Genomic DNA, 24,762 nt, shown 5'->3' with positions numbered 1-24,762 from the left:
TGTTTCTGGTGTATAAATACATCAGTGTTTCTGGTGTATAAATACATCAGTGTTTCTGGTGTACAACTACATCAGTGTTTCTGGTGTATAAATACATCAGTGTTTCTGGTGTATAAATACATCAGTGTTTCTGGTGTATAAATACATCAGTGTTTCTGGTGTATAAATACATCAGTGTTTCTGGTGTATAAATACATCAGTGTTTCTGGTGTATAAATACATCAGTGTTTCTGGTGTATAAATACATCAGTGTTTCTGGTGTATAAATACATCAGTGTTTCTGGTGTACAACTACATCAGTGTTTCTGGTGTATAAATACATCAGTGTTTCTGGTGTATAAATACATCAGTGTTTCTGGTGTATAAATACATCAGTGTTTCTGGTGTATAAATACATCAGTGTTTCTGGTGTATAAATACATCAGTGTTTCTGGTGTATAAATACATCAGTGTTTCTGGTGTATAAATACATCAGTGTTTCTGGTGTATAAATACATCAGTGTTTCTGGTGTATAAATACATCAGTGTTTCTGGTGTATAAATACATCAGTGTTTCTGGTGTATAAATACATCAGTGTTTCTGGTGTATAACTATATCAGTGTTTCTGGTGTATAACTACATCAGTGTTTCTGGTGTATACCTACATCAGTGTTTCTGGTGTATAACTACATCAGTGTTTCTGGTGTATAACTACAGTGTTTCTAGTGTATAACGACATCAGTGTGTCTGGTATATAACCATATCAGCATTTCTGGTGTACAACCACATCAGTATTTCTGATGTATAACTCTGTCAGTGTTTCTTCAGGTGTATAAATATGACAGTGTTTCTGGTGTATAACTTTGTTAGTGTATCTGGTGTGTACCTATGATGGTGTTTCAGTACCAAATACTTATGTAATATCTATGTTCACTTTTCTAGTGTGTAAAGGCATGGCATTGTGGTTATAAACAGTCGCCTCAAGCACAGAAGATTTTTTTTAAATCCATACCTTTGTCATGTGGCCACAACTCTTTGACATTGACCCCGCACTGCGATACATCATCATCATTTGTGTCCTCATTCACCCCATTAGCTTGAGAACATCTGTAAAGACCCACACATTAACAAAGGAAAGGTAATGACATCTGGTAATGACACCCCGTAATGACATCAGACGTAACGACGTAGCGTAACAGACGGACACAAAACTGCCGCTACTTTAACATATAGAAGATGATATATTTTAACCTCCAGTAACTTTGCAGTCACTACGAAGGGATTAGTGTTACGATTGTATTCACTATAATATTAACGTTACATATCATTATTTCGAAAATGATATTACTATAAAAAAAACCAAGGCTAATTCCTTACTTCCACGGTTATTAGTATCGTACACCACTTATCATTGATTCATGAACCTTACACCGCTTATCATTGATTCATGAACCATACACCGCTTCAATACATTGACTTTGCATTCACGACATTTGGATTAAAATGTTATGGTTATATTTACTATATTATTATTATTATTATTATTATTACGGAAACGATACTACTGAAATGATACTACTGTATTAAGAAATGTGGTCTTAATTTGTCCAAAGCGGCCTGAAAGTGAGGCATGATGCCTAAGGCCTATATGTACGGTGTTGTTGAAAGAGCCGTAATGCCGATGCTCTCGATCTTTGATGGATATTTTAACAATCAGTTTGTTTGTATTTCACACTGAATGAAAAACGTAAAGGTAAAGCATGGCGATTGTGATATATGACAGGTTCGACGATATGTTCGGCCTGAATGAAATTGGAATCAAAATGGCGGTGTGTGGAGTCAACCGCCATACCGCCGTAATGACATCAGACTTGATCACATCACCCTGTCATGTGACCAGATCCTCAGCTCTGATTGGTATACGTTTGAGGAGACATACATATGGACGGACGGACGGACAAACACTGTTAAAGGCAGCTTTGCCCTATGGGCTACGCCGTAAAAAATGGAGTTAAAACTGAATACTCCCTTTCAGCTCTCATCATCGCCGGGCCCCCTTCGGTGCCCGGTGATGACGTCATGCAGTGCCTGTAGATGGAATAGGAAAGGAGCGGTGTACAACAAACAAACCGAGTGAAAACTGAGTACTCCCTTTCAATGTGCGTCAATGCCGTGCTTCCTTCGGTGCCCGGTGATGACATCATGCAGCGCCTGGAATGGAATAGGAAAGGAGCGGTGTACAATAATACTAGAGTGGACTTGGGGTGCGATAACAAGGGTAGAAAAGATCATGGTTTTGGATGGGGGGTGGAGGGGTGGTCTGAGACGGTGGTGAACAGCTGTCTTGAAGACTTGAGGAAAGAATGAGATTGCAGAGAATGTGGAAGTTTGTTTCACGGGCGGGGAAAAAGAGGAACAAATGAGTGGAGGTGAGCAGTGATGCTGGATTTTGGGAGTTTCACCAAAAGGAGGTTGATGGTGGACCACGTGCGCCCTGCAGAAACTTTGGGGTGGGGGTGGGGGACGGACAAATAACGGAAATAGCAGAGGGTGCAAGACCACAATGGAGATGCTAGAAGACAAAGAGACCACTGACCTGTCTGCGATGGGAAAGTGATTGGCCCATGGGCTCAGCTTCAGTGTGTGGGATTCGGAATTTCACAACTGTTATGTGAGTATGTCCACTTGTGGTAAGCAAGATGTTTAACATAAAATCCACAAGGTTCTGGGAAACAAGCAACCATTCCAAAATGATAATAGTGCCTTCTGGTTAATTTATGGTTTCTCTGTGTACAACTCCAGTGAATTTATTCAGTATCGTATTTCTGGTTCAGCTTTTCCTTCTTCAACCTCTCAGCAGTCTCTGACTAATGCTTTCTTTTTTCTGGTCTCCAGACGACAATAACAATATTAATGTTCCTGGAGTATAACGATGCCAGTGTTTCTGGTATATGGCAAAATTATATTTGAGGTTTCTCGTGTATATTTACATCAGCATTTCCGTTGTATATCTACATCAGTGTTTCTGGTGTATACCTACATCAGTGTTTCTGGTGTATAACTACATCAGTGTTTGTGGTGTATATCTACATCAGTGTTTCTGGTGTATATCTACATCAGTGTTTCTGGTGTATATCTCCATCAGTGTTTCTGGTGTATATCTACATCAGTGTTTCTGGTGTATATCTACATCAGTGTTTCTGGTGTATATCTACATCAGTGTTTCTGGTGTATATCTACATCAGTGTTTCTGGTGTATATCTACATCAGTGTTTCTGGTGTATATCTACATCAGTGTTTCTGGTGTATATCTACATCAGTGTTTCTGGTGTATATCTACATCAGTGTTTCTGGTGTATGTCTACATCAGTGTTTCTGGTGTATATCTACATCAGTGTTTCTGGTGTATATCTACATCAGTGTTTCTGGTGTATATCTACATCAGTGTTTCTGGTGTATATCTACATCAGTGTTTCTGGTGTATATCTACATCAGTGTTTCTGGTGTATATCTACATCAGTGTTTCTGGTGTATATCTCCATCAGTGTTTCTGGTGTATATCTACATCAGTGTTTCTGGTGTATAAGCACATCCATGTTTGTGGTGTGTATCTACATCAGTGTTTCTCATGTATATCTACATCAGTGTTTCTGGTGTATATCTACATCAGTGTTTCTCATGTATATCTACATCAGTGTTTCTGGTGTATAAGCACATCCGTGTTTGTGGTGTATAAGATACTATTTCAGGGATTCTGGTGTATAATTACATTATATTTCTGGCATATAACTATATTTGTGTTTCTGGTGTATAACTATTTCAGTTTTTATGACATATAACGATATCAGTTATTAAACTGGTTGAAACTGCTTTATGTCTCTATAGCCGAAGGCGTTAGAGGCATTATGTTTTGAGGTTGTACGTGTGGCTGTGCTTCCATCCGTCCGCCCGTCCTTCCGTATGTACATCGCTGATTTTCGTGACCACAATAAGTTGTGAGGTACTGAAGGAATGAAATGAATGAATGATCGTTTTAAGGCCATTTTCCCCGCTAGAGCAGGGTTAGCCTTGCGGGCCCCATGACAATCATGGTTCCCTGTTTGAGGCAATGTTTTTATGGCCGGATGCCCTTCCTGACGCCAACCCTTGGTCGCCTCTTACGATGCGCAGGGATACGGTGTACCTATTCTAAATCAGGGTACACACCGTGATCATTCATCCCAGCAAGCTGGTACTCAATTTGCCGACCTCGGAAGGATGACAGGCTGAGTCAACCCCCCTGGTGTTAATTCAGCGATCGATTGGGATTCGAACCCAGGATCCTAGGATCCCAAGCCGGCACCCTAACCGCTAAGCCAACACCAGGGAACTGAAGGGATTCCAACTAAATGTGGCTGTAATAAAAAGATGAAATTACTAGATTTTGGGATCAAAAACTCAAAGGTCTATGGTCATGTGACCTTTAAATGAAAATCTTTGTTAGCTGACAAAAACTTGTGAACTGGAAAAGGTATTTTCACCAAACTTGGAACAAGTATGGACTGCAACACAAAGATTCCATTTTTGGTTCAACAGGCCAACAAAAGTCACATGCCCTTTGAAAACCATTTAGCAGATCATGACTTAAGTTCGAAGATCTAATACTTTCTCTCTGTGTTTTTTTTTTCTTTCTTTTTTTCTCTTTCTCTTTTTCTTTCTTTCTTTCTTTCTTTCTTTCTCTTTCTCTTCTCTCTCTCTCTCTCTCTCTCTCTCTCTCTCTCTCTCTCTCTCTCTCTCTCTCTACGACTTTTAATTTAGATCAAATGTAACAGTGGGTTGGCATCTAACATGGGCAGAGTCCATTTAAGCATTCACCTCAAATTATAATTTTTTTTGGAAAAAGGTTGAAGCTGGTTTGGATTTGTGAAAAGGTCTCGAATTACTAATTAATGGTAGATTAGGGTAATTATGTTGATTTTAGATTACTAAGTGAACAGAGAGAGCAAATTTGTCCAGCAACAAAATGATAGAGCAGTATGAAAATTATAGACTCAGTAGAGTAGTATAATTATGTTAATCAGACTCAGTAGCATAATTGTTAGAGCATCTGCTCTCAGTCTGGGAGGTCAGTGGTTCAAACTCCATCCGAGTCCTACAAAGACCAAAATGGTATGTGCCGTTTCCTTGCTTGGCACTCAGCATTTGAAAGGATAGAGCACAGTCAAACAACACTGGGAAGGCAATGGCAAACAGCAAACCACCAAGTATAACCCTTGCCAAGAAACTGCATCAGCAGCACCAACACTCTTTAAAGAGTATGGTATAATTAAATAATCAAAAAATAATTACGTTGGTTCTGGATTACCAACCGAGTGGATTACCTGTATGAGTGAGCGAAGAAGATGGAGCGAGCAAAGTCATGGGAGCGAACGATATGAGGAGATTCTACAAGGTTGCCAAGACTGCGCAAGCAAGGTTAATGAGGAGAACAACCGTCAGGGAGTCACCCAAATGAGCTTGTGCATGCCCAGTTGGGGGTAATGAAGCAAAACCAACACTACTCATGCAACAGTTTGTTCAAGGTATTCTATGAACTTGTGTTGTAGAACAAGGTAAATTGCAATTGCAGTGTGACATTGTGGTTCCATAATGAATAAACCAGGCTCGGAGAACAAGCACCTGCGAGAGGATTCCTGAGAACTTGAGGGTTGTGGAATGGACGTAATGGCAAACTGAATATCCAGGATAAAGAGTTCTTCAGAGCCCAAGTCACTCACGAAATGCAAGGATTCCTGTTTGTAGCAAAATGCACAAGTCAAATATACAGCCATGGGCATCAACTTTCGCAGTGCTTACGCACTTGCTTTGTCCCCTTAACACACGTTCTTATATTAAACATGAACATCAAAAAGGGCCACAAGTTGTTACTAATGCATGGGATTCACACACACCTGATTAATGGTCATGATGTTGAGCAAGCAAAATTGTAACCGAGGTTGTTCTGTTCGATTAGTGGTGGAGAATACCAGATGGCACTTCATTTCATTTTTCATGTTTGGCTTGACCAAGCACCCAATTTTACAAAGCATGAACAGTGCAGAAGGTGCAAGACCAGAAAGGAGACGGAAGAAGACAAAGAGACCACCGACCTGTCAGGGATAGCAAAGCGATAGGCCCATCGATTGAGCTTCATCGTGAGAGATTCCAATGATCTTGAAGACCTTGGTTTCCACGGAATCAAGCAGAACAAGGTGAGAGGGGGGGGAGGGGTACCGGCCTGGAGTGGAGAGCAGTACTCCATCAAGCTGTGGATGAAAATGTTGTGGGTGGATCGGAGCTCAGGTGTGCCAAGGAAGGACTTTGCACGATGGAGGATACCCAGGTGGCATCTGGCTTTGGAAGTCAACTATTAAATGTGCCTTGCACAAGAGAGATCACAGCTGAGGGTGAGACGCAATATTTTGAGTGACTGAACCTCTTCGAGAAGATTGTTGAGAAAGTAGATGTGGGTTTGCCTGATGGTTCTTTCGTAAAGAGATAGTGAGAGCGTGGGATTTCTCAGGCTTGAAAGACATGTTCCAAGTGTTTTTACCAGTTTGTGATTTTTTTTCAAGGTCTGAAGAGTGGGAAGAGGCTTTTGCTTGTCTGTCAGAAGGATGATGGATGTCATGGCAGAGAGTGGAGTCATCAGCAAGTATATAAACAGGACTTTTCATAGAGTTAGAAAGATCGTTGATGAAGATTAGGAAAATCCTCTGAACAGATGTTGGTGAGATACGCACATGGAAGATCCAGAAAAAGTTGTTTAGGTTCCAACTCCGGATGAAAAATGGGTTAATCATGTTGATGTTTCATCCAAATGATAAAAACATCTGAGGTCTAGGAAGATTGTGTTGAAAAATAACATTGCTTCTCATCTTCCATGGGCATTTTCTTGTTTCGGCTCAAAACTGTTACCAATGCTTGTGTGCATATGATGAGCAATAATATATTGGTACTGGAAGAGATAAGTCTACATTACAATCACCATTACACCATTACTCAATCACTGTCATTTCATAAGGTCCTTTTAACTATCCAACATGATTACGTTTAATATAGAATCTTCTTCTTCTTCTTTTACGGTCACCATTATCCCAACTGTCTTTTGGGGTTGGCCAGGGAAAGCTTGGCCAGAGTCTTCATGAACCGGCTGGCCAGGTCTGATTTTTAGATAGCTCACCTACTTTTCGCGAAGGACACCATGGGTTGTTTAACGTCCAACATTGGATGCCGGCAGTCTGGTCGCCCATTTAACGTCCATCCGAGGGATGGCACACACATTGATGAATCACCGTGCTTGTGAAATACCAGACTGACATTTTATAGCTGGGCCGGGAATCGAACCTAGGCTAGACAGCAGAGACGCGAGTGTGCGCAACTCGAGGTCGTCCTGTCAATCCCTTTTAATATAGAATGTCCACATTAAATGTGGGCCAACTAACCTTCAGAGGCAAGGCTAATGTAGCAATTTTGAAGGTCCTCATGACAGGAAAACCCTTAACAACTGTAGCGCAAAAACGCATTTACCTGTGCTCGATCAATTCGGTAGAATCTGTCAGCTGATGTTGCTGGTGGAGAGAGGGGAAGAAAAGAACACCGGTTTTTAGTTACTGCAATGGTTACTTCATAAAAGACAATTTTTTATGAAAGACAAAACACCCCCAGTATGCAGTAAGCTGCCTCACAGTCAAGGAAGCACCATCTTGGAGAAAGCTTTTGTGATGAAAGCAGTTGGGAGGGAGGTTGCTCACTTGCTTCCTGCAATGGAAAAAAGCGACTGTGATGTGAGGCGTGAGTGGTGTTACATTGGAGGCGGTACGAATTAGTTACTACATTAAGTTAGCCTGGTCCGTGTGTTCATGTAGGTTAGAACATCTTTTGTAACCAGAGACCCATTACAGTGAAGTTGTCCTGTTTTTATGTATACCATTAGGGGAGGTATACAGACAGTATAGTTAGACATCGAGATTTTTGGGGTTTGTAGCATCAACGTGCAGTGAGCTCGCCTTATTGGTTGTCAGATGGCTGATTGTTGCCTCCCTGCAGTCTTTCCCCATACTTCATTCTGGATACCAGCCCACCCATATCCTTCAAGACCTTGTCTGGATTCTCCCCTTTGTGTGTGAGTGGATGAGTGTGATATGGCACCATAGGTTTAAATATATCTCTATTAAGTGCAATTCAGATTTCTGCCTCAGTGCCGGAGAGTCTGCCAGTTCATTCTGACAAACTGGCAGGGATTGCAAGCAGCCATCACACTTCAGCCATCACACACACTGATCTCCTGCTCTCTATATCTACTGCCCCCGATATTGATTCAGCCTGGGAATTCTTCCAGAGAAACCTGCTCTCTCATGCTCTCTTCTTACCTGCATCCTCCTGCTCCTGGTACAATTGCTTTAAAACAACTTGCATTCTCCTCCTGACAGGCAAATCCTTCAGAAGGCAACCTCGCATCGTTCCACAAGCCCAAAACAAGTGTGCTTACTCTAAGGAGAGCCAGAGAACACCATCTGTCCAACCTCAACAATGAGCTTTCAAATTCGTCTCCCTCCTTTAAAACCTGGTGGTGCCTTGTCATGTCTGTCTCTGGTGTATGCTCCCCTGACATCCCTTCCCTCACTTCTATGCCACCACAGACGGCTCCGCTCTTGAGATGGTCGAATGCCTAAATTCTGTGCTTGCTTCAAATGATTGTGTCCCTAAGCCCTTTCTCTCTATCTCTGTTTTTTTTTTTTGTTTTTTTTTCTGTACCCAGCAATTTCTGGATTCTGTCATTTGCACTTGACAAGGTGGAAAAGTTTCTGGCAACTCTAGGCTCTGAATCTGCAACTGGACCAGAATGCATCAGCTCATGTCCTTAAAACCTGCTCTGCTGCTCTTGCACTTCCTCTCTGTGCCCTTTTCACCATGTAATTTACCACAAATCATCTTCCATCTGCTTGGAAATCAGCCAACATCACAGCATCACATAAAAAAGTGCAAAAACCGATCCACTTAACTACAGACCAATTAGCTTACTTCCAATCATCAGCATGGTCATGGAATCCATCATCACAGTTGATATAAAATCATTCCTTTTCTCCAAAAACCTCATCTCTCATAAACTCGGATTAAGACCTGGTCACTCTACCTTGGACATGCTGCTTCTACTCTCGCAACAATCAATGGATGCCCTCAAAATCAGACAGGGCTATCTCTCTGGACATATCTCGAGCTTTCGATACAGAATTTCAGAATTCATAATTCAGATTTCAGATTCAGATTCAGATTTCAGAATTCAGAATTTCAGAATCATTGGAATCTCCTGCGATGAAGCTAACTCCGAGGGCCTTTCACTCACTCACCGCAGGCAGGTTGGTGGTCTTTCTGTCTTCTACCGACTCCTCTCCGGCCTTGCCCCCCCAGCTCTCTCTGTGCTCTGTCCCCCTAATATTCCTACAGGTCGCACAAGATCTGCCTGCAACCCTCTTATGGTTAAACTACCAAAATCAACACTCTCTGCTCACATTCACTCTTTCATTCCTCTTTTCTCCCACCTCTGGAACAAACTCCCCCACTCCCTTCAATCCCACTCCTCCCTCCAGGTCTTAAAAACAGCTGTTCACCACCATCTCTTATCTTCCCCCATCCAAAACCTTGATCTTTTCTACCCCCGCTAATTCACCCCAGATACACTTTTTTTGAAATTCCAACTTCTTTCCTGGAAGTCCTTGCAGTGTTGATATGTTTTATACCTCTCCCACCTCCCCCCAAGCCCTCCCCCTCCCACATTTCTCTCGATGTCCTTGCTCTCAAATGTTGTGTTTGTGTCCTTCCCCCTCTCTCCCCATCTTGTGTTCCGCTCCCCTTATTTTGTGTTTTATGTGTCGGTTTGACTTTTTGTATGATTAATGTTAGCTCTTTCACGAGCCTCGATCTTGTATACAAAAAAAGAAAAGAAAAAAAAAAGACTGGTATCCCACCTAACTCTCCAAACTGTCTGCCTATGGCACCCAAGGCCGACTCCACACATGGTATACTGACTTCCTCCACTCCCGTAGCCAATGTATAGTTCTCAATGGACCCCTTTCTTCTCCTCTTCCCTCTCAAAGCTGGAGTGAGAGTGGAGGAAGTCAGTCTCAAGGCCAAGGCAGTGTTCTATGCCCCCATCCTATTCCTAATATTAATCAATGATCTAACTGACTCTTTGAAAAGTCCTCTTTATCTCTTTGCTAAATACCCACCCTCTGCCAGGACATCCTTCTGTCAGATAGGCTGCAACCTCCTCTCTCTCTTCAGACCTTGACAAAATCACAAACTGGTCAATCACTTTGAATATGTTTGTCAATCCTGAGAAATCCCACACTCACTCTCTATCTCCGAAATCACCGTTCTGCAAACCCGCCCATCTACATTATCAACAACCGTCTTGAAGAGGTCCAGTCATTCAAACTCTTGAGTCTCACCATAAACCATGGTCTCGCTTGGGCAAGCCACATTTCAAAGTTGGCCTCCAAAGCCAGACACCAACTGGGTGGTTCCGGCGATAGCGATAACCTCCATCATACAGAATCCTTCCTTGGTACACATGAGTTCCTATACACCCACACAAATTACATCTGCATCTTGATGGAGTACTGCTCTCCCCTCTGGGCTGGGGCCCTCCTCGCTCATTGTTCAGCTTCACTCCATGGAAACCAAGGGCTTCAATAGCCTATCACTTCACCATCGCCATGTGTGAGGGGAGAAACTGTGTTTCCACTCAAATGTGGTATAATTTGATTCGGCCATTCGTGAAGCATATTGCTTCAATGTGGTGGAACTATATATTAGAGAACCAAACGAGGCGACGAGACTACCAATAGGCAAACCTTGAGACATTTGTAAAAGTATTTTTTCACAGTGTTAACTTCTTCCAAAATGATGCAGCAGTTGTGAATGTCACCATTCAGTGCACACACCAGAGAGATACAGTAGATGCACATATTCATCACTCATTCAGCCGGGACTATTTCAAAGAAAAGGAAACACAACTTAAACATCATACATTAATAAATGTGTACATTTGTCGAGTTCCAATGGAGCAAACACATGGACTAAGCTAACTTATCGTGGTTTGACCAGGTAGGTAGGCTAATATCATATATGGAATAAACAGGTTTAGCCCCTCAAAGAGGGGACAGTTGTGTTTAGGCCATGGTTCTGTTTAGGCCATAGATAGGTTTTAGCCAGCACAAATCAAGGATGTAGCTTTTAACCTGAAGAAATGGGTGTGTTTGATAAGCCAATGGTCATCTTACCTGGTAAAGTAGCATGTGCAAGGTGACATGGGCAGGTGGTAAATCCTAAGGGTTATAGCTAAATCAATACATTTAGGTTTCCATGAGGCTTCCATTTTAAATAAATCACATGACTATATCAAAACAAATCCACCACATATTCCATAAACAGCTGTGCCTGCCCCACAGTTCCCCTCCTCCCTCTCACCACCTTCCCCCCATCCCAACCCCATCCCCAGTGCAATCATCATAATAATCATCTATCATGCTTCAAACAGAGCCATTGGTGCTGCCTAAGCAGTTTCTTGGGAAGGGTGAAAATCCTGGATGGGTCGCCATTCCGATGCAGGATACACAGTTAACTGAGGTTGCAGTAATCTGTAATTTGTTCAGGCTGCCGGCGATAGCTTGCCTACTCTTCGAGAAGGACACCGTGGAATCTTTAACGTCCACAAACTACAGACTTGGCATTTAATATGGAATATTTTTTTTTTCTTGACTTGGGTTTACTTTCTGAACTCGGTATATCAATCTGGGGAGTTTCCTTTACGCTTTGGTGATTTCTTTGTTAAAAGAACCATGTCACTGATTGTCTGTCACAGCAAGAAGTAAATAGCAGGATTATATCACAGGTGGCGTGACAAAATGTACGGACAGGTACATTTGACGATTGGCTTCACAATCGGGTATATAAGGGTTGTTGCGTTCTGTGTTAGTGGAAAACAACTGCTGCACGTCTAGAAAAGTTATTGCCGCTTCCCCTGGAGATGGTCCGTCAACTCGACAATGCTGTTTGTCATTTAGTGGTGGCTTTACGAAATTCCGGCATGAAACAGCGTGCTGTTGCTCGGCAGTATGGCATCACTCAAGGTCAGGTGTCAAAGATCCTGAAACGAAATGCTCAGAGGGGTGTCCCTACTCCAATACCGAGGTCAGGAAGTCCCCGCAGAACCACAAGGAGGGATGATCGCCAGCGGCACCGGTTAGTCCGCAATGGCCGTACCAAGTCAGCTAATTGGCTTAGGGCTGAGTGGCAGCAACTGACAAATGTGCCTGTATCCAGAAGGCTAGTCAACCAAAGACTGGTTCAAGCAGGCTATCGTGCCAGGCGTCCCCTGAGAAAGCCATGTCTGACCAGACAACACTGCCAGCGCCGATTGCAGTGGGTCAGAGAGCACCGTCAATGGCAGCCAGGACACTGGAATCACGCGATCTTTAGTGACAAGTCTAGATTTCTGGTCTATCGTCAATATGGCCGCGTCCGAGTGCGCAGACAAGTGCATGAAGCCTACAACGGAGATTGTATAGTGCCAAGAGTCCAAGCTGGAGGTGGTGGGGTGACCGTTTGGGCTGCTTTTCATGCAGGGGGAAAAACTGACCTGGTTGTTCTGAATGGAAACCTGAACCAGTTCAATCACAGCGCCATTCTGGAAGAAACATTGCTTCCATTTGTTCGTGCAGCCTTTCGAGGAAACTTTGTCTTCCAAGATGACAATGCACGGCCTCATCGTGCTCGCATGATCCAACACTTTCTTGCTGACCGTGGTGTAGAGCATATGGAGTGGCCTGGCATGTCCCCGGATGTGAATCCGATAGAGAACTTGTGGGCAGAATTAACGCGTCAAATCGACAACTTGGACCAGCAGCCGACCTCTGTGCGTGAATTGCAGCAGGCTGTTGTCACTGCATGGCAAGCGATTCCTATCCAAACCTTGGCAAATCTCGTGAACAGCATGCCTCAACGTGTACGTGCTCTCCTGAATGCTCGTGGGGGTTACACGAAGTACTGAACTGTAATTTTACTGTCCGTAATCCCAGTCGTAATTTAACTTTTGTTTTTGTTAAAAAAAAAATTTGGCTAATGTGCAAAATAAAGAGATACTTCTGGAAAACGTACAGAAGTTTAACACAGTACTGCAAGCATGATGGACGTGAATTGAGTTTGATATCAGTTTACATCACTTTCAAGGATCAATTTTTTTGCTTCGAAATGTCAAATGTGGTTTTTTTTTCTTTTAAAGGTCACATTAACAAAATCTAGAATAATTTCAACATAATTCCAATAAACTTTTGGTTCTAAGTCATCTTGAAAAGTAAGTTCACCCCCACAAAAAAAATATTCCATATTAAATGCCAAGTCTAATTCTGGCAGACGGGGCACCCAGTTAAACATCCAACTGAGCGAGACCCCTGCGTGCTAAATACCAGGATGACAGTTTACAGCTGGTTCGAAATTAAAACCCTTGGCTAGATAGCTGAGGCGAGTGTGGCAGTGACCGTAACATTAATAAACTGAATTAACATGGTGTTGATATAGTGCAAGCATGATGGACGTTTTTTTTTTAAGTAAAAATAGGAGAACATTTATGGACAAGTGGCAAAGTGACCATTACATCACACATGCAAGGATTCTGTTAGGAATTAGAGTTTGGGATATTAGAGGAATACTATTTGATGTCATGAAGGCAAACTTTGAGGGGATATGGAGAGAGTTAGGTGCGAAAGATTGACAAAGCTACAGGAGGGCAATCAGCACCAGAGAAATGGGCAACCTTCAAGGAGGAAGGAATATGCAAGGTACCAGGTATTGTCGCATTTACGGCCGCTTCCCACCACCACCAATTACACGACCAGGCGCGTGAGGTTGCAGATGACCGAGATCTACTTTACTAATTGCTGTCCGATATGCTCGATTGACTACAGGGCACCCGAGCAGTGTTGGATGCTCCACATTTTTACAAGCGTGTCTAAACACTCTCGTTATGAGGATTGCAATTAACGTGATTGAACTCCGATATAAAAGCCAACAGTGCCGCACCTTTTTTGATAGCGTAGCACGAGGACGAACTAAGCCGCCGCATCATCTTTAGAACTGCAAATAATTTATTAAAACATATGTGACGACACGAGCAGGATAGACCTGTTCAACCCAAACTACTCTTATAAAACCTGAACAGGTTCTTGAAGCATAAAGTTCTGGAAGGTCAGCAATGAGGAAGCCCTTGACATGCAGCCCAAGGTCTTTGCCGTGGCTCCGGCAGGGCTAGCATGCAGCAAAATAACGAGCGGGGATGATGCCGTCGGTCTCCATGCCAGAGGAATACAGCCACCAGCGTGAGAGGAAGCACAAGAAGATGGGATCAAGTGTCCTCACTTTTATAAGCTTGCCTCGGCCCCATTCAGCCTCCATGCTTCTCAGGAGGGGCCAGTGCTGCCCGTGGCTGCAAGCCAATGACGAGGTGCCACGACTGCAATATTGACTGTTCACCGAGTTGCTGGATTTCCAATGCTTGAGGACCCAGCCAAACACACTGGGTGCCCAGGAAGCCATCACAAAGCCAATGACTGGCCCCATTGTAGAGCCATGATAAAAGAAGGCTCCTTGCCGCCACCATGACACCAGTCACCTGGCCCGAACCTGATCCGGTCTTAGGGAGTGGGGGCATGGTGAAACACCAGACAAGCCAATGGTACTAACCGTTGACGACTCGCTAATAAGCAATGGAATCATCAGTGCCGGAGAGTGGAGAGTGGCTGAGTGGCTGCAATGGAATCATCCAGTGGCTGATGGGGGTGTGTAGTATTGGGATTCTCATGTATGTGCTACTTGTGAATGTCTGCAACTGTAGAGGATTCCAGGTCTGGTTTCAAACAGTAAAGGGCATACCTTACTAAGCTTTCTTGGTTGCTTTATGCAGCTTTCTTTGGCTGGAAGAGCAGGTGGTTAATTAAAGAAAACCCTAGCCGCAGCTGGGTAAAATTAATTTGGTAAGAGCTGATTGGTTCTGAAAATGTGTTGACTGCATTTGCCAAGAGACTTCAAAAGGTACCTGTGCGATGTCATACAAAATGGGCATCAGCCAAAGCAGCATTGTGTGGATCCTGCACCACCATAAGTGGAACCCGTACAAAATTCAACTCCAACAGCAGCTATGAGAGGCCGATCTGACTGCCAAGTGCATTTCTGTGAATTGGCGACTCAGAAGATTGCAGAAGACCACACATTTCCCTCACAAATCTGGCCTGTTCAGTAGCAAAGCCAACTTTTACGTGAATGGTGAAATGAACCGTCAGAACCACCACGATTAGCAACCGCACTGGATGGACACCAGCAAGATGCAAGGTACTGGGAGAGCCGTGGTGTGGATTATGGGGCCCATAATCATCTTTGTTTGTGAATTTCCCCAGTGTGCATGATGGTTGGCGAGTGGACAGATAAGTTAAACAGCTAAGCCGAATGGGTTATCGTGGGCAAAGGGTTAATCATAACTGTATCACTATGATCTGTATATGATTGTTATAGTACAGTACTGCACATCGATTTTGTAATTGCAGTTGATACGTGTTTTTCTCTCCTTAAATCCCCTCCACCCCCATTTATTAAATCTGATTACTTCAAATAACTTGTGTTGGCTGGTTCACAGTTTATCATTTGGCTATTAATCCTAGCGTGGTTGAAAAGCACAATTGTGGAAAATTTGTGCCATTACCTCACAGGAGGCTTTATAAACTACTGCTGGATTGTCACAGTCACCGCTCGGGCTTCCATCTTGTTTTGTGAGCGATCAGGACAGAGCGTCAGATTCTCGTTAGAGCTATCTGTACACTGAAAACTGAAGTCAAGATCAATTCAGCTTTCCCGGCGGACCGCATGTGGCATGACCCGTCGTTAAATTGATGATCATGAGAGTGGAGGATTTCACCTCGAGTCCACCGAGCGGTCTACCTAACATTGGTTCGTCAGGATTGGGACACTGGTCCAAATCCGGTGACCGTAACAATATATTTGATACAGAGGTCTAGCCGCAGTAGAGGTCAGTAGAGGTCAGTCTGTATATATGAACATGCAATCTCAAATAATTTCAAGTTTTTTTTGTGATTGTGCGTTTGTTTGTTACTCTTTCAGGCTGAACCGGAGCACTGATAGGCCCTAAAATTTAGATGTCGGTACTTCAGAATCTCCGAAAAGTTTTAAGCTGCCACACATTGGCATTGATGGCCGTTTTTAGACAACTATAAAGTGTATATTGGGATTTGGGAAAGATTTGGGGTCAGCAATGCTGCCGCAGACCTGCAGGAAAAAAGTAACCACCATGAGGCCGATAACGCCAGAGCTTTGTCCCAAAACCAACGCCGGGAAAGGCCACAGCCAAGCAGCACCGGATACTCACCCACTACCCTCACCCCTTCCCAAGTACTTCATATATGCACTGTAACACTTATGTTTCTTTTCGACTTCCTACCACTCACTGTACATTCTCCGTAAATGACAAAAACACACACATTTATCGAATCAAATTGCCATAAAATCGAGAAAGAAAGATAAAATCGAATCGCCATGAAAAATCTGATGCTCTTCATCTGCTCCAATCGGTTCTCCTGATCATGTGCTTGTTAAAGTGGACATCTCTCTGGCCATTCTCAGAGAGCCTCCTCAGCGTCAACGAGTCTGGCATTTCACTCCGGTCGACTGGCACGGTCTTCAAGCAGCCATCAATCATCTGGACTGGTCTCCCATCTCTAATGCCTCCGACATAAATTCTTCCTGGGAATTCTTCCAAAGTAAACTGCTCTCTCTCATGCACAGATTTATCCCATCTCGTCTTCAGTTGTCATACCCTTCCCCCCGTCCATGGTACACTGAATCTTGTGGTGAGGCAGTTGCCCTGAAACAACTTGCCTTTGCCTCTTGGAAGGCAAATCCAACTGAAGGCAATCTCAGTTCCTTCCACCAAGCTCTGAACAAGTGTGTGTCTACCCACAGGGGAGCCAGGAAGCACTATCTCTCTACTTTCAAGACTGAACTCTCAAACCTGTCTCCTTCCTCCAAATCCTGGTGGCATCTGATCAAATCCGTTTCTGGTGTTTGTTCCCCCTCCATCCCCTCCCTTACCTCAAATGACTACACAGTTGACACCGCACATGACAAAGCCGAATGCCTCAACTCTGTGGTTGCCTCAAAATTTTGTGTCCCAAACCAATCTCTCTCTGTACCCACCTTACCCAATCGAACCCAACTGCTCCTGGACTCTGTGTCTTTCTCTCCTGACAAGGTGGAGAAGTTTTTGTCAAACCTTGACTTTGATTCTGCAACTGGACCAGACGGCATCCGCCCACGGGTCCTAAAATCCTGCTGTACCACTCTATCTCACCCTCAATCTGTTCTCTTCACCCTCTCTTTTGCTCAAGGTCATCTGCCATCAGTTTCGAAATCAACATTACCATTTTACACAAAAAAAGTGCAAAAACAGATCCTTGAAACTACAGACCAATCCGCCTGCTCCCAATTATCAGCAAAGTCATGGAATCCATCATTGCTTCAGGTATCAAATCCTTCCTCTTCTCCAATGGCTTGATCTCTGATCATCAATTTGGATTCTAATCAAGCCACTCTACTCTGGACATGCTGCTTCTGCTGTCTCAACAATGGATGGAGGTCCTCAATGCCAAACAGGAAATCAGAGCCGTCTCCCTTGACATATCACGTGCCTTCGATATGGTCTAGCACCCCGCCCTGCTCACAAAACCCTCCTCCTATGGTATCCATGGAAATCTCCATGCAAGGCTTGTGGACTTCCTCTCTGGTCATAGTCAACGTGTGGCCCTTAATGGGTTTCTCTCATTTCCCCTTCCTGTTCAGGCTGGATTTCCAAGGCAGTGTTCTGGGCCTTGTGCTTTTTCTGGTCTTCATCAATGATCTCTCTGACTCTCTGGAAAATCCTCTCTATCTCTTTGCTGATGACTCCACTCTCTGCCGCTCCATTCCTCATCCCTCAGATCGGCAGTCTGCAGCCTCCTCACTCTCTGCAGACCTGGACAAAATCACAGACTGGTCAAATAAGTGGAACATGTCTTTCAATCCTGACAAATCTCACACTCTTACTATGTCTCTCCAAAAAGGCCAACTGGACAACCCTCCCATCAACTTTCTTAACAATCCTCTCCAAGAAGTTCTGTCACTTAAGCTTTTGGGTCTCACTATCTGCCATGATCTTTCCTGGGAAAACCACATTTCCAAGCTGGCCTCCAAAGCCAGTCGCTGACTGGGCATCCTCCATCGTGTGAAGTCCTTCCTTGGCATACCTGAGCTCATCACCACATACAAGGCTTTCATCCGCAGCTCAATGAAATACTGCTCTCCCGTCTGGGCTGGTGCTCCTGCCTCACACCTAGCTCGGCTTCACGCTGTTGAAACAAAAGCTTTCAGAATCATTGGAATCTCCCGCAATGAAGCTGATTCTGAGGGCCTTTCACTCACTCACCGCAGGCAGGTAGGTGGTCTTTTTTTCTTCTACCGACTCATCTCCGGCGTTGCTCTCCCAGCTCTATCTGTGCCCCCCCCCCCCCTTCCCATGCCTCCTCCACCCAAGCCCTCTCCCTCCCACAGATCTCCCGATGTCCCTGTTCTCTGCTGTTGTACTTATGTGCTTCCCTCTCTCTCCATCTTGTCTCCCGCTCCCTTTATTGTATGTTTTGTGTGTCCGTTTTATTTTACGTTTTGTGATTAATGTTAGCTCTTACACGAGCCTTAATATTGTATACAAAAAAAAACTTTACAAAACCAAAAAAAAAAAACCACCAGGTCCCCTGGGGAGCGATCTGCACGTGCCATTGTCCTCAGTCATGTGACCCTCCGTGAGCAGGAATGATGCAACACGGGCCGACTTTTGCTTGCAGATTTTATTGTTGCATCAAAATGCAAAATGTCAGCTTTTCCACCTGTAAATTACTAAACATTTAATAAGTGAGTTATTGAGTGAATCAGCAGTTAGAAACATGTATATATTATCCTGGTGATGTTCCTGGTCCTGTCCTTACCCCACTATTCTCCTCCCCTCTTCCTCCCCCTCCTCCCCACACCCTTTAGAGAAATGAAGTACATAAATTGTGATGTTGATAAAGCACAGGCATGATGGGCCAAATGGCCTACTCCTGTGTCAATGTTCCTTGCATGTCCTTGTATTGCAGCAAAATGAAATTTCAAATAATGCGTGCCGACTCAGGTGGTCACACTTGGCATGACGTACTATATTTTTAGATGCGCTGTCACACTATATACATGCAAATAAGTCTTTACCATGATGGATTTTAAATGATGGTTTCAAACCATTGATCCAGGAGGTTTGAAATTTGTGCACAGTTTTCCATCAGTGCCCTCGCAGATAAAACAAGCACTCATTCAACCATGAATCAAGCCCCCATTACTTTGTGAACATCCCACCTTCAACGTTGGCCGGTTGTCCTTACCTCCTGTAACTGATTAATGTGTGTCCGACAAACTTCAAGGTCACAAATTCCAGGCACCACGATGACACCCAACGGCACCGCTATTAAAAACAAGCAATACAGCAAGGTCACATAATTTACTTGTAAATTTTTTTTTTTAAAGCAAGGCAAGATAGTTATAAAGGAAAAGGGCCATTTAAACAATTAGACCTGTGCTACAGCCCAATGACAGCATTCAAGCACAAAGACAATCAAATAATTCCTCGTGATGATTCGGTCAGAAATACCAAAGGATGCATAATATAAGGACCTTTAATGCAGCAGGAAGCCATTTGGCCGATCAAGTCTGCGGTACCACAACACCACATTCGTTCAATTGATTAGTTTCTAAACTTAACCATTGGATGTGCTGAGTTAATAAATCACATTAACACATTCATGGGTCAATTTGACCTGGGACTAGTATGATTGTTTGTTTCACTCGAACAAAACGTCTTTATGCATGACCTTTCATATATGCTTCGAATAAAGAGTAATACATGTTTCTGTGATTTCTTTTTTTTGTTTTTGTTCAGGATCGCAGGAAAAATTATTTTAAAATCGAATACTCCCATGAATGCATTCATTTTGGCCCGGCAGGCCAACAGTGGGTAGATGTTAGAAGGGAGGCTGGCCCAACGCTGGCCCAACGCCCATCCTCTCCAAGATGTTCCGTCACTCAAGCTTTTGGGTCTCACTATCTGCCATGATCTTTCCTGGGAAAACCACATTTCAAATCTGGCCTCCAAGGCCAGTCGCCGACTGGGCATTCTCCATCGTGCGAAGTCCTTCCTTGGCACACCTGAGCTCCTCACCACATACAAGGCTTTCATCCGCAGCTCAATGGAATACTGCTCTCCCTTCTGGGCTGGTGCTCCTGCCTCACACCTAGCTCGTCTTCACGCTGTTGAAACCAAACCGTTCAGAATCATTGGAATCTCCCGCGATGAAGCTAACTCCAAGGGTCTCTCACTCACTCACCGCAGGCAGGTTGGTGGTCTTTCCGTCTTCTACCGACTCCTCTCTGGCCTTGCCCCCCCCCCCCCCCCCATCTCTCTCTCTGGGCTCTGTCCCCCAAATATTCCTACAGGTCGCACAAGATCTGCCTGCAAACCTTTTATGGTTAAACTGCCAAAATCAAGACTCTCTGCTCACCTTCACTCCTTCATTCCTCTTTTCTCCCGCCTCTGGAACAAACTCCCTCACTCTCTTCAATCCCACTACACCCTCCAGGTCTTTAAAACGGCTGTTCACCACCATCTCTTATCTTCCCCCATCCAAAACCTTGATCTTTTCTACCCCCGCTAATTTCACCCCAAATCCACTTTTTTGAAATACCAACTTCTGCCCTGGAAGTCCTTGGTGTCCTTGTGTTTTATACTTCTCCCACCCACCCCCCCCCCCCCCTTCCCACGCCTCCTCCCCCCAAGCCCTCTCCCTCCCACACATCTCCCTGCTCTCAAATGTTATGTTTGTGTGCTTCCCCTTCTCTCCCCATCTTGTCTTCCGCTCCCTCTTTTTATATATTTTGTTTGTGTGGTTGATTTGTTTGTGAAATAAATGTTAGCTCTTTCACGAGCCTCGATTCAATATACAAAAAAAAACAAAAAAAACCTTAGTATGACGTTGGTCAGACGTTGGTTTTTGACGTTTGCCCAACGTTGTTTTGTTAGCTGGGCTGAAAGGTCATGCATAAAAACGTTGTTATAACAATGTTGTAGTGAAACAAAAATCATGCCAGATCAATGACCCATGAATGCATTCATGGGAGTATTACATTTTAATATAATTTTTCCTGTGATCCTGAACATAAACAAACAAAAAAATCACAGAAACATGGATTACTCTTTATTCGAAGCATATATGAAAGGTCATGCATGAACACGTTTTGTTCGAGTGAAACAAACAATCATACTGGTCCCAGGTCAAATTGACCCATGAATGCATTAATGTGACTTTTTTTGGTGAACAAAATTACCAAAATCCGAAAGACAGAAAAAAATAAAAACACACAAGAACATTTATTTCATTTTATTTGAAAACTTCATGAAAGGATTTGCATACAAACCTTTGTATAATAAAGTTATCGCAAAACAAAAATCATCCCGGGTCAATATGACCAATGAATGCATCTAAGGGTTAAATTCACTGGGGATAAGGGAAGGGGGTTGCAGGTGTGTGGATGAGAGCAATGTGTTGAGGCACAAATATCTCCAGTGTGATTGACATATATATATATATATATATATATATATATACATACAACAACAACAACAACATGCATTTTAAAGGCCATTTTCCCTGCTAGAGCGGGGGTTAGCCTTGCTGTCCCCATGACAATCTTCTCCATTTTGCCCTATTTTCTGCATCTCCCCTTGTTAACCCCCTTGCCCGCATTTCTTCTTCCACCATCTTTAGCCAAGTCTTTCTCGGTCTTCCCCGTCCTCTACTTCCTTCTACATTCATTTCCATCACTCTTCTCAACCAGTCACTTTCATCCTTCCTCAACACATGACCAAACCATCTCAACCTGTTCCTCTTCACAGCATCAATCTCAGGCTCTATTCCCATCATTTTTCGCAATTCATCATTTGTCTTCCTCTCTCTCAACGATACTCCGCACATCCATCGAACCATTCGCATTTCCACCCTTTCCAACTTTCGTTGCTGCTCTACGTTCATTACCCATGTCTCGCTCATATATATATATATATATATATATATATATATATATATATATATATATATATATATATATATATATATATATATATATATATACGTATATATATATATATATATATATATATATATATATATATATATATATATATATATATATATATATATATATATATATATATATATATATATACACACATCTCTTTCTAACCACTGACTGACTTACTTACTGACGATAGTGTGCGGTACCGTCCGGGTGTCGTAGAAAGCTGAAATTTGGCGTGCCGGCGGACATCAAAGCCAGTACACTGGGAAAAATCACAGAACCGTAGAAAAGTGTCCGTAAATAAAAATTTACATGAAAAAATGTAAACGCATATGTAAAAAAGGAGATAAAACCCAATCAATGGGGAAATCAATGGCCCCACCTTCTAGCATTTGAAAAATTACCCCCCCCCCCTCCCTCCAGACCCTCTGCTCCCCTTCCTCATCCCACCCTCTCCCCTGCCTCCACCAACCCACTTTCCTGCATCTAGACTCCCACCCCACTTCCCCTCCCTCCTCCCACCTCCTCCCAACTCCGCTCTGGACTCCCAACTAAAACATCCACCAAGTCCCCAAAACACCCAAATCCCAGGCGGTGTTTAATTTGACTGGGCATATCTTAAATGCCATTTCAGTCACGCGATTACTTAAAGAGCAGAGATGATACACACACAGCACTTACCTCAATCTTCTCAGTAAACACTCTCCAACTGATGCAGACAAATGATCCCAGGTCCCTGTTAGTGGGTTAACAATCCAACGATTGGCAAATACACTTCGTCATAAGAATCGGTAATTTCTTTAAAATTTTCGGATTTCACTCCAGATTCCAGCACTTATTTAGTCCACGAGATCTGATCCTCAAACCCAAGCACAGATTTTGATTATAAACTTTAATTAATCCGTGAGAGTCGATAATGTTTCCAAGGCAAGTCACGTGTGAATAGGCTGAAACAAAATGGCGGCTAAGACCCCTGCGAGGTGAAGTTGGGCTGACCAAGGATAAAGCCTTTCATGAAGGTAAGCAGTTAATTGACATATTGCCACGACACATTGGAAGAAATGAAACCATTTTTGCTCGATTGATTTTGATTGAGAAAGCATATGCACATGAGGGAACTTAATGACTGAGGTAACGTGGCGTTACCTGGTTCACTGGCAGAATGGCTCGATGGTGCGTCCTACCCCTAACTAACAGGTCCTTACAAAAGCCATTTTCCCTATGTATGTTCTCTCCAGCAGCTATAGACATTTAGTAGTGTGAAAGGGAAGTATTCTGACTCTGACATAGCATTTTCTGTAATATAAGAATATGGACAAATGATCGGTCGCTCCTCATTTTAATGTCCTCAGGCTCAGACCTTGTCAGAGGGACGGGGGACATTGCAATAGATACTTTCTTTTCCTTGAAGAATGAAGTGTTAGAATGCAAATGTAATCTGATAAAGAGGATCCCGTGAGTGTGTGCAAGTGCTCCTTTTAACTCAAGGAATCACAAGTCAGTACGAAGGGTGGAAGCTTGCTCCGTTACTTACAGGCATCACACAGCTCATCTTTGTGATAGCGTAGAGTCTCGTAGTCATGCAAGCTGATCCAACTGATACGCAGACGTACATAGGATGGTGCAATCTGCGGACTGTTGGACACCACACACATAGAAACAACGACACATAGTCATGTTCTCGTGATATATAGAAATACATGAAATTCACCCCAGTCACACACAGTTTACCATGAGCGCGGTGGTACATGCACATACCCTGGGCCACTAAAAAGCTGTCGCTTAACAGGTGTATTTCACAAAAGGTATGCATGGCCTGAAGATGCTAACTTCTCAACTTATGCATGTTGCAGACATTTTACAATTTCTTTTTCTCAAGATTTATTGAGGTAGAACATTCATGATGAAAGCGGAATTTGCCAGTGCAGTTTGCATTGCTTCAAAACAAAACGTTACCACACAAATCATGTGTTAATGTAACCACGAACATTGCATACTGTCTGCTGGAAAGACATTCTCAACTACAGCTACACACATACAGCACTACCATGAAAGTGTCATATTGTTAGTAACTGTAAATCATTTAAAGAGCCGGGATTATCGTCAGGGACAACACAAAAGTATGTTCCGGCATACCTGCAGCAAAAGCAGAACAAAAAGCCCTGCAGCTTAACTCGCCAGTCATATAGCTCATGTTTGCAAGCCATGCACATATGGCAAGGCAAGGAGGGGGCAGGGTGTAGGATGCAGGTTGCGGATGCGGGTTGGAGGATGCAGGTACTTACACATAGGAAGCGACAGGGGGTGCAGAGGTACGACGAAGTTCCCCCTGCCGCAGGAAACTGACACTTTGTGCATCACGTTGTATAAGAAGCAGGGCAGGACAAAGATGAGCAGGTGTAAAGCAGGAAATATTCAGGAAAGACAGGATCAGAAGAATGCAGAGAAGGGAAAATTTGGGAATCAACAAAAGGATTAGTATTGCTTCGAACAAGGAATATTCAGGG

The 24,762-nt window shown here is 43.4% G+C and overlaps 1 protein-coding gene across 1 annotated transcript in view; it reads right to left on the bottom strand.

Moving 5' to 3' along the window:
* Window positions 1–24,762, bottom strand: part of LOC137432587 (diacylglycerol kinase zeta-like) — a 142,953-nt gene that overhangs the window by 41,346 nt on the left and 76,845 nt on the right. The window contains exons 21-28 of the mRNA XM_078783388.1: window positions 23,790–23,890; window positions 19,510–19,589; window positions 11,284–11,328; window positions 7,687–7,759; window positions 7,529–7,569; window positions 5,639–5,751; window positions 5,341–5,421; window positions 993–1,087 (exon numbers count right to left, since the gene is read on the bottom strand). Coding sequence (XP_078639514.1) covers window positions 993–1,087; window positions 5,341–5,421; window positions 5,639–5,751; window positions 7,529–7,569; window positions 7,687–7,759; window positions 11,284–11,328; window positions 19,510–19,589; window positions 23,790–23,890 — 629 coding nt within the window. The remainder of the gene's footprint in view (window positions 1–992; window positions 1,088–5,340; window positions 5,422–5,638; window positions 5,752–7,528; window positions 7,570–7,686; window positions 7,760–11,283; window positions 11,329–19,509; window positions 19,590–23,789; window positions 23,891–24,762) is intronic.

The sequence above is a fragment of the Myxine glutinosa genome, chromosome 8 (assembly GCF_964187855.1).
Source record: "Myxine glutinosa chromosome 8, kmMyxGlut1.1, whole genome shotgun sequence".
Lineage (NCBI taxonomy): Eukaryota > Metazoa > Chordata > Myxini > Myxiniformes > Myxinidae > Myxine > Myxine glutinosa.
This window is presented reverse-complemented; position numbering and strand designations above follow the sequence as displayed.